We start from the raw sequence: 12,004 nt of genomic DNA, 5'->3' as shown, positions 1-12,004 counted from the left end.
CAAGGTGGTTTCACAGTTCTTGCACCAAGTGTACTTCTCAGAAGTGTGTACTTGGTCAAGGGACTTGGTTTTTCTTCACTGCGCATGAGTTTGTAAAAATCACAGCAATTTACATTGACCATGCCTCAGAGGCTTGCTGATATCAATATCACCATTAAAGAACCAAAAACACACAGAAAAGGCACTTTGGAAAGTCACACTCTCTTGGCTTCAGAAACAGTGCGTGCATGCCTCTCAAGCTGACACATATCATCATCATCATCATCATCATCACCACCACCACCACCACCACACTATCACTGTCAAAACAAGGGAGACTTGTTAGCATTAAAAGCACCCAAAACACACTTTGGAAGGTGACACTCTCTCGGCTTCTGAAACAGTGCCTGCATGCCTCTCAAGCTGACTCATATCATCATCATCATCATCATCATCATCATCATCATCACACTATCATTGTCAAAGTAAGGGAGACTTGTTAGCACTTAAAGCACACAAAATAAAATAAAAAAAACCTTGAGGCCTCTGGCCACTCACCACCTCCTCCTTCTGCTCCCCCTCCTCCTCTTCCTCCTCCTCCTTCTTCTCCTCCCCCCTCCTCCTCTTCCTTCTCTTCCTTCTTCTCCTCCCCCCTCCTCCATGCGCCGCGCGGCCTGGGGGTGGGGTGGAGGAGGCAGAGGAGAAGGAGGTGGGCAGTGCGGGCCCGCGCAGGGAGGCTGGGAGGGCGGCACAGGGCTTCCCCCTTTGCCTCCTCTGCCCAGGCCTTGTGGCCCTCCTCTTCCTCCTCTGCGCGGTGGAGGAGGGGGGCCGCGCAGTCGTGCGGCCCAGAAGGAGGCGGTGGCGGCGGCATGACCGGGCTAGGGCCGGTCCTGCCACCTCCGTGGGCCGGGGTTGCCGACCCCTGGGGTACATCATAAAAGAACAGGGTTGCCAGATTTCGAAACAGTAATAAGGATCAGTCAAAATATTGCTTACATATTTTAAAGTGCCTCTCTTAAGTAGGTGTTCAGAAGATTCCTCCTCACTGTCAGTTTCTGAATCTGAAAGTTCTTTATAACTTTTTTTGACTAGTGCAGCTTTTCTCTTCTGTTTCAATCTAGTTGGTTGTGCTTGTTTTCCTCTATCACTGTCACTTTGATTTTTAGAAATTGGCATCTTTAGAAAAAATAGTCAACACTCTATTAACATGGTAATGGCATTTAAAAAAAAAAAAATTAAACTATGCCCACCTTATGACCTCAAACATTTCACTCAAAGTAGCTTAAAAAAAACATCAGCTGTCACAGTGAAGAATTAAACACCTATTCTTAATCAGCTAACTTGCACTTCTTGGCTCCAGATACAATATATTTTCACTATATGCTGCAATTTTTTTCTTTAACTGAAGTGGGACCAGGTTCAAGCAGGTAACAAGATAATGTTATCAGTTGGGAGGCTGGAATTACAATGGCCCTGCTATAGTTACAGGCTTGATACACCAGCCTCTGCAGTACTTTATATTGCCATTTATAAAGCAAGAGAAAATAAATCAAAATTATGGCCAGGTTATTAAAACAGTACAAGTTTGTTCACAAAACAAAGAGGATCAGAATATATATTTTATGAATAGCAGAATTAGTAGACTGAGTGTAATAAATCAAATTATTTAAATCTTTAGGGTAGCTAACAAAATCCCAATGCTTTTTAATAGTTAAAATCCAGATGTTTTACCATACCATATTATTTATGATTTCTGTTTGTTGAAATGTTCTCCTCACACTCATTGATGGAGAGGCTTTCTCTTTCAAATAGCAAATAAACAAACAAATATTAGATACAGAACAATACTACTGTCTGTTTACATCAATAATCATATAAAAATATATAAAAAATTGCATCTTTTCACATGTCTTTAAACATGACCCTGACCACATTAGAACAGAGATCTGATATAATTTAATGTGAAGTGAGAAGCCTTAGCATATAATAGTCATTTGGTGAGTGGCTGCATCACCCCTGCCCTTCAGTCAGTGTCAAATGTTTAGCATATTTTTAAAAGTATTAATTCAAGTGGTGAAAAACACCTGCTCTTCACAGAATGTGATTTTCCTCATCTAATTGCCGTGCATTTATTGTATTTTGTTTTGTCATTGGTCACTGGAAAGAAAACACAGGCTTAAATTGAAAGTCTGAATGCTCAGCCATGTGTCTTTGAAGAAATCCTAATGTGGGTAGGCTAGTAATGGTAAGTTAAATGTAACTAATATAAATTTACCTTAACATTTGGTTTCAACCTTTGCTTTTATTTTATCTTGAATTATTGTATCTAATAAAGCTAGGGCTTGGTTTCAATGCTGGATGTTCTGACAGTGTTTCTGTGATATTTGCATTTTCTAAAACGCTTCAACATTGCAAAACTCAAACATGGCAAGCTGTGATCAGTCCTTTATTGTGGGGTAATTTAAGTTTCCCAAGGCTTCAGCCTTTGTAAAGAAAACAAAAGTATTTAAATATCAGAAATGTCAAAGCCAAGCCTATTAGGGTCTAGCTTTAAAATTAGCAGAGTAGCAGAAATTAGCTCTTGTTTTCCTAAGAACTGAATTTCCGAAGAACTGCTTTTCTAAGAATGTCTATTAGTCTCAAAGAGGGAGTAACCTGAGTCACATGGTTAGTTTGAATAGGAGCGAGGGAGAAGGAGGATGCAGGAAATCCCTATCTATCTGAGGGGGAAAGCAAAAGCAAAAATCTTCCAACATTTACAAATTATTCTGTTTTACAGCTGTTTTTTCTTCATAAAAACAAACAGCTTTTGTGATATTTATCTTCTCTTCTTCTTTGCAAGTATAACATGAAATATACAGAAGAATTTTCATTCTGCCTTAACTAGAATAAAGTTTCCCTTTGCCAAAAAGCAGGGTCTTCTAATATCATAGTCTTATTCTAGATTGATATGTACTTGCAGATTCTTTGAAGCTGTGGCTCTCTCCTAACAGCAACCTTTTGTCAGAGACTGAGCAGGGGGTGGGGAAAGAGAACAGTTAAGAGTTTTTGAAATCATACATCTTTGGAAAGGCTAGAAGATATATGATCCTGGTAAGCAATTTCAGGGTAAAAGCTGTTTGCCTGCCACCCAGGTGATTAGAGTTGTGGCTGGACTACTGTTATAGAAGGACAGAGTCAAATGTGTAAAATCTTGCAGATCTATCATGGTTCGATATTACTAGCGGAAAACATTATAGACTTGGAACACTTACTTAGGAAGATCAAAGAAGAAAGGCAGGTATGCTACTGAATTAAAAACAATAATTAACATGCAGGACCTAATTAATTCAACCTAGACAATGAGAAAATTGAAATAGTTAAAGAGTTATCATACCTTGGATTGATCAGAATGGAGACTATAGTCAAGAAATCAGGAGACTAGGAATGGGAAGTGCAGCCATGAAAGAGCTAGAGAATATTCTAAAGAATAAAGGTATTCAACTGAACACTGAAGTTAGAATCATCCAAGCCAAGGTGTATTCCATCACTAAGTATGGATGTGAGGGCTGGACAGTGAAGAAAGTGGATTAAAAGAAAACTCATTTGAGATGTGGTGCTGGAGAAAAGTGCTGAGGATACCAGGGACAGCCAAAAACACAAACAAATGAGTCCTTGAACAGATCAAGTTTAAAATACCCCAGATGATCAAACTGAGGCTGTCATACTTGGGTCACATCATGAGAAGGGACGACTCATTATAAAAGACAATAAAAGAGAGGAAGACTGCATGCCATATGCCTAAACTTAATTAGGGAGGACGCAGGCATGAATCTCCAAGACTTAAGCAGAGCAGTGGAAGACAGGGTGTCTTGGAGATGTCTCATCCACAGGATCACCATAAGTTGAGGTTGTATTTCACTAAGCTCTTATAGCACTGCTATTCCACTCTAACTGCTCGGGCTGCCTCCTGTTGCTTTCTGGGATTTGCAGTTGAGGGAGGGGCACTTAAAATTCTCAGCCAGAGAGCTGTTTGGCCTCACTGAACTACAAACCTCAGAATGCACCAGGAGGCAGCCAGAACATTAAAAGTGTAATAGCAGTACAGTACTATAAAAGTGTAGTGTGGAAATGTGGAAGGGCAGTTAACAGCAACAACATCATCATGGTTCACATGATTTTTTTCTACCAACAGCTTTGCATATGGCCCTTAGAGAAAGCAAAATAAAGGTCCTCTTTCTGAACTGGAGTGTGACTCAACTATAAAGAAAGGTTGATTACCTGTAACTGTAGTTTTTCAAGTGGTCATCTGTGAATTCACACAAATGGGTTATTCTGCGCCTGCACAGAAATCTTCGGAACCTTTCGAATCACTAGGGAAGGGTTTTTGGTGATAGCTCTGCCCATCCCTAGCGTCCCCACTCTTTCTCAGTTCCATAAGGACATCACATACCAGAATAAAGGACACGACAGAATGGAGGATGGCAGGATTTGTATGAATTCGCAGATGACCACTCGAAGAACTACAGTTACAGGCAAGCAACCTGTCCTCTTTCTTCATGGTGTCTTCAAATCACACAAATGGATTAGACTGATAAGCTTTGGTCAGTGGAGGAAGGAGTGTCATGAAACCAAGTGCAACATCAAAAAAGTGAATTTGTCACTAGCAATAAAGCTTATTGCAAATGAAGTGTCATGAGACCAATGTAAATTCCGATCAAGTTTGTATATTTTCAACAATAAAACTCAGTTGAACTTAAGAGCATAAAGATTGTTGTTTGTTCTTTTTCTTTAAAACATGTAATAGAACAAATATTTAGTGTAGAACAGCAAGCAACACTGCCCTCCCAAAGGCTGCATCCTGGCTGGCTCTGGTATCCAGCCTGTAATGTTTAATAAAGATCAATGGCTGGGACTATACAGCAGACCTACAGACATCCTCCAAATGGACCCTAGTCAGAAAACTGGAGGATGTCGCTACCACCCTGGTAGAATGTGCTCAAACCTGAGCTGATAGAGTCTTTTCCAACAGTTCATAGCAAAGGTATATGGTAGCAGTCACCCATTTGGAGAACCACTGTGTAGTCACAGGGATGGTATTGAGAATGTAGGGTACAAGTTATTGAACCCTTTCAGGAACGTCTTGACCAAAGGGCCTTTAAAGAAAGGTCAGCCATTGAACTGATAATGGGAGCAGAGTCAAACTGCAAACAGAGCCAAACTGCCACGACGGAAGAATAGTTAAACAATCTAAAGTAGTACTGTTAACCAGAAGATAAACAATCCAAATAGTAATTCAAATAAATCCAAAAAAGCAGTCCAAAGTCAAAGATTTTAAAGTAAGGAGCAATTCCAAATGTCAGGTTTCTTCTAGCTGCTAGCACAGCTGACAAAAGAAATTGGGAAAGTGTGGGAATGCTAGGGGCTAGTTATATACAGGATGGACGGAGCTACTGCCAATAAATCTTCCCTAGTGATTCTAGAAGGTTCCAAAGCATTCTGCGCAAGCGCAGAATAACCCATTTGTGCTATTCACAGAGACCACAAAGAAAAAACAACTCTCTCTTGAAAACTCTACAATATTTTTCTCTCCTCTAATTGGCAGGTACTGAGTCCTGCTATGAAAAAATTACCAATACTTGCATGGTTCTTGAGTATGCTTCAACTTTTCTGGAATTTCATCAAACCTATAGTTTACAGCCAAACCACAAATGTATGTGTTTAACCTATTGTTACCAGCCAAACTAATGCCATTGCCAAATTTGACACCTGCAAATATGTGGTGTCACTATACTTTAAGAATGCTTAATTGGAGTGTCAGTGTTAACTCTTCCAGTCTGATTTTTACTGCCATCACAAGCTGGACACCTAGGTGGCCAGGTGACAATGGGTCCCCACACAGAATCCATATTAGAAGACAAATATTTGTCAAGGACTCTCAAACCCTCAGTCGAAACAGAGAGGAGTGAGGAACCACACCTGTTTCAATATGCATACAAATTGGCTATGAGAGGTTCTAAGAGTGTAATCTTTAATCACTAAATCATGGGAAATTGGTATGGGAGCAAAATATGTCCCTCTCTCATGTTACATCCCATGATTTGCTGCTTTATTTTTTGTTCTTCGGGGGGGGGGGGGGGGGGGCTCTGATACCAGAAGTGAGTTGATTGGGGGAAAGGCCTTCAAACAACAGAGCAGAGGGAGGTTTAAGTAAATAGGTAGGGGAAAAAGATAGAAAAGGGACTCTAAATTGTAATGAATAATCTTCTATTGAAATACATTGAAAAATAAGCTGTCTATGATTTTCATAGCACATTTACCCTGTCAAGGAATAGCTAAACATGATTACTTTTTCTAATTAGATATGGCAGGGAGAAATATAATATTCAAGTCTACAAATTTATGAGACATGCTTTAAACAAACTGAAAATTCGTACGGCAGTTAGATAATAAGACAGCTAATGTCATATAATCAGGATTTTTCTTTACATAGGCCACACAACAATTCCTTAAATATAGGAAAAATGACATTTGCAAACATTGCTTACTTGCTTCCAGAACTTTAGATTTCTTCTGTTTTTTCATCCTGCTGTAGTCTACAAGATGAGGTTTAGGTTTTCTATTCGATTCTCTTATCCAGCTAATATCTGTCTTAGTGTCATCACCTCTATATTCTGTATCTGTGTCACTAAAAAGGTGTTTCTTGTTTTTATTAGTTCTATTCTGTTAAACAAGAAAATCTGCCATTAGATTTGTAGGACCTAATCCATCTACTGTAAATTAGGTATGACTGAGTCAAATGATTTAGCTGTGATTAACATATGTCCCATGAATATAATAAGTGGTCTAGAAACATAGACTATAAAACTTATACACTATTTCTGACCAGAGAAACTGAAATAAATCTCAAAACACCTATACAGGTTAATGTAATAGAATTGGACTGGTAGAAGCTAAATATGCTAAAGATACCAGATCCTGATTTATATTAGGGGCTAACCAGGGTCAGCCCTGGTTAGTACTTGGATGGGAGACTGTCAGCAAATACTAGGTGTTGTGGGCTAAATTTTTGAGAAAGGAACTGTCAAAACTACCTCTGAGTATCCTTTGCCTAAGAAACCCCCATAAGATTCAACACCTATTTACAATAATATTATGAATTTTGGGTGCCTCAAAATGAGGCTTATATCCTTCCATTTCCCTATCCCCTTCATACAAGTCGAGACAATGTTTTCTATTTTTAAGTCTCCTATATTTTCCAACTTATTCTTCCATCTATTTTTCCTCTTACCAGATGGAAATTCCAGGGGAGAAAAGGTCCATTAAGGAGAAAAATAGAAAACATCTGGAACTATTCTTTGTGAGACTACAGTTGGCCCTCTGTATACATGGATTTGCCATCCGTGGATTTAAGCATCCACAGAAAATGACCCCCACTGTTCCCAATAGCAGTGTGGCCATGCAGCGGTGCCACCATTAGGAAAACAGGGCTTCCTAGCTTCCTCCCTGTTGAGAGATCAGAAGGCCAGAGAAGCCGTTCCTGTAAAAAACAGAAAAAGTTAACAGAGCTCACCAGGTTTCCTCTGCCCCGCCTCTTTCTCTTCATCTGGGGCACTGCACTCCAGTGGCTCCGTTCCTACCTCTCGGGAAGATTCCAATGGTGGGGCTGGGGAACAGCTGCTCTCGACAAAGAGAGCTGACATCTGGTGTCCCTCACAGCAGAATTCTGTCCCCCATGCTGTTTAATATTAACATGAAGCCGCTGAGAGAGATCATCCGGAGACATAGAGCACGGTGTTATCAGTACGCTGATGACACCCAGATCTATCTCTCCATGTCTCCGACTGACACAGTGACTAAGGATGGCATCTCTCCTCTGGATGCCTGCCTGGAGTCAATAATGGGCTGGATGAGGGAAAACAAACTCAAGTTGAATCCAGAGAAAACAGAGGTACTCGTGATAGGCACCCCAAGTCCAGACAGGGAAATTTGCCATCCAGTCCTGGATGGGGTCACACTTCCCCTAAAGGACAGAGTTTGCAGTTTGGGAGTACTCCTGGACTCATCCCTACAGTTATCATCCCAAGTGGATGCAATAGCCAGGAGTGCTTGGTACCAGCTTCAGCTGATACGCCAACTGCGTCCCTGTTTGGACCGAAAGGACCTTGAAATGGTAGTACACGCACTGGTAACCTTTCGCATGGATTTCTGTAATGCGCTCTGCATGGGGCTACCTCTGTATCAGGTCCAGAAGCTTCAACTAGTTCAAAGCGCTGCAGCCAGATTGGTCACTGGCACTCCAAGGTCAGACCATATAACACCTATATTAAGATCTCTTCACTGGCTGCCAATTAGTTTCCAGGCTCAATACAAAGTGTTGGTTATCACCTATAAAGCCCTATATGGCTTGGGCCCGAGTTACTTGGGGGAACGCCTCTCCTTACATAATTCGCCCCACATTCTCAGAACAACAGGAAAGTACTTACTTGAGTACTCTAGGGTGAGATTGGCTGTAACTCACCAACAAGCATTCACAGCAATAGCTCCGATGTGCTGGAATAAATTCCCTGAAGAGATTTGACTCAGTTCCTCTCTGGATGCTTTCAAGAAGGTGTTGAAAACCTATCCTTTCCGCCTAGCATACCCTCCTGACTCTTTATAGAGAAAGTTATCCCCTAACTGAAGTGTACCTCAAGATGTTTAACCTGCGATTGTGATATTTTAAATTGTTTTTATACAATGTTTTATGGAAATGTATTTGAGATTGTAACTGTATTGTTATATGATGTGATGTATACTGTTTCCTTGAATCTGTGAACCGCTTTGATCTTATTGGAAAAGCAGTATAGAAATAAAGATTTTATTATTATTTATTTATTCAGCCACTGGCTGGAGGGACTGACCATTTACACTGCCCTCCCCCCAGGTGATTGACAGCTCCCCCTGACCAGTGGCTGGAGAGAATGTGAAAGGGGTGGGGCAGAGGCAGCCATTGCTTGGAGGGAGCTGTCAATCACCTGCCCCTTTTCCCCAGGTGATTGACAGCTTCCTCCAGCCAGTGACTGAAGAGAATGTGAAAGAGGTGAGCAGAGGCACCCTAGGGGGCCCGGAGCTAACTTTTTCTGCTCATCCAGGAGCACCTTCTCTCTGGCCTTCTGAGCTCTTAACAGGGAGGAAGCTCTGTTATTCCTAATGGCGGCGAAGCTACAGTATGTGACCATGCCGCCATTGGGAACAATGCGGGCTGGAGCATCCGTGGACTTTGGTATCCGTGGGGGGTCCAGAATCGATACCCTGCAGATACCAAGGGCCAACTGTACCTATAAATTAATTTATGGATTTCTTTGCAACACTTAAGTAATGCCTTTACAAAACAAATGGTTCGAAATATTTTAATAACTATTTTCTTTTCTAAAATACCTTATTATATTGCTTCTTCCGGCTTATGGTTTTTCCTTGATTCTCATGATTGCTAAAATGAGTAAGAAATAACCTATGGTAACAATTTTCAGAAGTAGTTGAACTCCCCACACACACACATACACACAAAACTCAGCAAATCAGGCTTCTGTAAGTGCACAACAATCTTTATTTCTGAAGTCAGGGAGATGTGGCTAGTTCTGTCCATCTTTGGACAGAACTAAATATCAAGAACACATAAATCAAATGAAAGCATTTGAAAGGCATAGCTCCTCCTTCCAAATTTGGTGGGCAAAACTTTTCAGTTCTCACTACAACAGCTAAGAAATTTTTCCAAACAGCAAGTTTAGTTCCAAGGGCTTTTACCCACATTCCCAAGGCATCTTTGTCTGTTAGAGCAAGCTGATAACATAAAGCCAACAAGCTCACTAACAATAACTAACAGTAACTAACAGTAACTAATGAGCACCAAGCCCTCCCACACAAGCCACAAGCATTCTTACACACAGTAGCTGAACAGTCTTTTCTTCAGCCTTTATATTGGAATGTTAAACATATTGCAATATTAAACACATGCACTTTTAATATATAAAAGCCCTTAGCAATTTCTCTATTACATATCATTGATCATTCTTATACAACCTAAACGATATTAACATGTTGTACCTGCTTCCCAAATGTGTGTCTCACAAACATGCCCCCTTCATGTGAATTGCATTTCAGATCTCATACACCATACCAACAAGTAAGGATATTAAATCATAAAGTACAACAAGCAAGTATAAGCAGCCAAATACATCAATTAAATACCAATGGTATATTACCTAGCCCTCCCCTGAGAATGCATTTTCCTATCACCATATATATATATTAAGACATAGCACAGATATGATACACAGCCTACTATTACTGTATGTGACACATAGCATATTATGCAAGACAGAATCATGACAACATATCAGTCAGCACAGAATCATGGCAGCATGTCAATTAGGACAGAATCATAGCAGGATTAACTCAATCCTGACATAATCATGGCAGGATTAATTCAATCCTGAAACAATTAAAGATGAAGTAAATACCCTGTTGTATGAATTTACTTTTTTCTGACTCACACACGTGGTATATGGCCACAATGAGCATAGAGTAAGCCTTGTACGTGTTAAAAAGTGTCCTTGCCAACATCAAGAATTTGTACTTATAGCCTCCAGTCTAACCATCCTTCTACTAATAAAAAATTATATATACTTACATTTTCTTTGAAAGATCTGTAGTAGCTTCCAACTTAGTAGCTTCCAACTTAGTCAGATGAAACTCTTGGATCTAAAATGAAAACATCAAAACAATAATCACCATTACAATACTCCTTATGGCTGATTTTTCTGTCCTTCTCTCTTTAAAGATTATGCCATTCAAAAAAGCAGATTTTTATTTTATTTTTGGCAATGAAAATGTACAAAGACAGGCAGTGCAGTGCACATCTACAAACCCCCCCCCCCCCGTAATCTGTTTAATCAACAGAAAAACATACCAGAGTAGAAAAAGATAGTAGAAAACAAGAGATGGGTTTGTTTGTTTTTTAAAGGAAGGTCTGAATAACAGATAAATGAAGGGAAACAAACAAATGTAGAAAGTGCAGGTTCTAGAAAGGGTAATTTTAGATTTAATGAGTGAGAACTGAAAACCCTAGTACAGTAGTGGCAAGGTGGGAAGAAAAAAAAACCTGGGGAGGGCAAGTGAGGAGTCAACATGCAAAATGACACAGAACACATGACTCCTGCTTATGTGCTAGGTGCAAGGGATACAGAATGACTGCCCCCCACATCATGTATCAGCCCACCGCTCTGTCCTTGCTGTATTTTATTGCGTTTTTAATAGATGTTTTAATTGCAATTTGTTTAATCCTGTTTTAAGGGAGGAATTTGGGACATAAATTTGTAAATGTGGATTTTAACATGTTGTGGCCGCTTTGACATGTTGTGGCCGCTTTGATTGTCTTGTCACAGAAAAGCGGGATACAGTATAAATTTTCCCTCGATATGCACATTGTTTTATCCAGCTAGTTTGTATTGGGTTTTAATAGTTGTATGGTTTTAATAGTTTTTAATTGTAAATTTAGTAGTTTTATCATTTGATTATGATTGTAATATGTTATGTTTTATTTTGAATTGATTTGTTTTGTTCTGTTGTACACCGCTTTGATCTATTTTGGAAAAGTGGTCTATAAATAAACTGTATTATTATTATTATTATTATTATTATTATTATTATTATTAAATAAAAGTTTTTTATTTATTTATATAATTAATGCAATTGTGAATTGCTGCTCTGCACCATCCAGAAAAAGATTGGTTGTGCAAGCAGTTCTCCTTCTGTGACACTGGCTTCCACCTTCTGTATTTAAACAGTCTTCCATAGGGATTTATGATACATATGAGTGTGCACACCCTGAGCTCATTGCGTATGACTGTGTCTTTTGATGTGTTTGGGGATTTTCACTTTCCCCATAGGTACTGTTTTTATGAAGTATATTCAACTTGATCACAGTGTTACCATAACTAAATAAAATTAATGCTTCATTTAATACAACAAATTTATCTTGAATCCTGGGAGAAAGGCATGATAT

The 12,004-nt window shown here is 39.6% G+C and overlaps 1 protein-coding gene across 2 annotated transcripts in view; it reads right to left on the bottom strand.

Annotated features, from left to right (window-relative positions):
- LOC121927749 (synaptonemal complex protein 2-like) overlaps nucleotides 1–12,004 on the bottom strand; it is a 42,790-nt gene that overhangs the window by 30,145 nt on the left and 641 nt on the right. The window contains exons 3-7 of one of the 2 annotated variants that reach the window (XM_042461606.1): nucleotides 10,631–10,701; nucleotides 9,379–9,430; nucleotides 6,507–6,681; nucleotides 1,716–1,780; nucleotides 976–1,155 (exon numbers count right to left, since the gene is read on the bottom strand). In XM_042461606.1, the coding sequence (XP_042317540.1) occupies nucleotides 976–1,155; nucleotides 1,716–1,780; nucleotides 6,507–6,681; nucleotides 9,379–9,430; nucleotides 10,631–10,701 (543 nt within the window). The remainder of the gene's footprint in view (nucleotides 1–975; nucleotides 1,156–1,715; nucleotides 1,781–6,506; nucleotides 6,682–9,378; nucleotides 9,431–10,630; nucleotides 10,702–12,004) is intronic. The other variant, XM_042461608.1, reaches the window with a different exon arrangement.

This window comes from Sceloporus undulatus, chromosome 4 (genome assembly GCF_019175285.1).
Source record: "Sceloporus undulatus isolate JIND9_A2432 ecotype Alabama chromosome 4, SceUnd_v1.1, whole genome shotgun sequence".
In the NCBI taxonomy this organism is placed as follows: domain Eukaryota; kingdom Metazoa; phylum Chordata; class Lepidosauria; order Squamata; family Phrynosomatidae; genus Sceloporus; species Sceloporus undulatus.
This window is presented reverse-complemented; position numbering and strand designations above follow the sequence as displayed.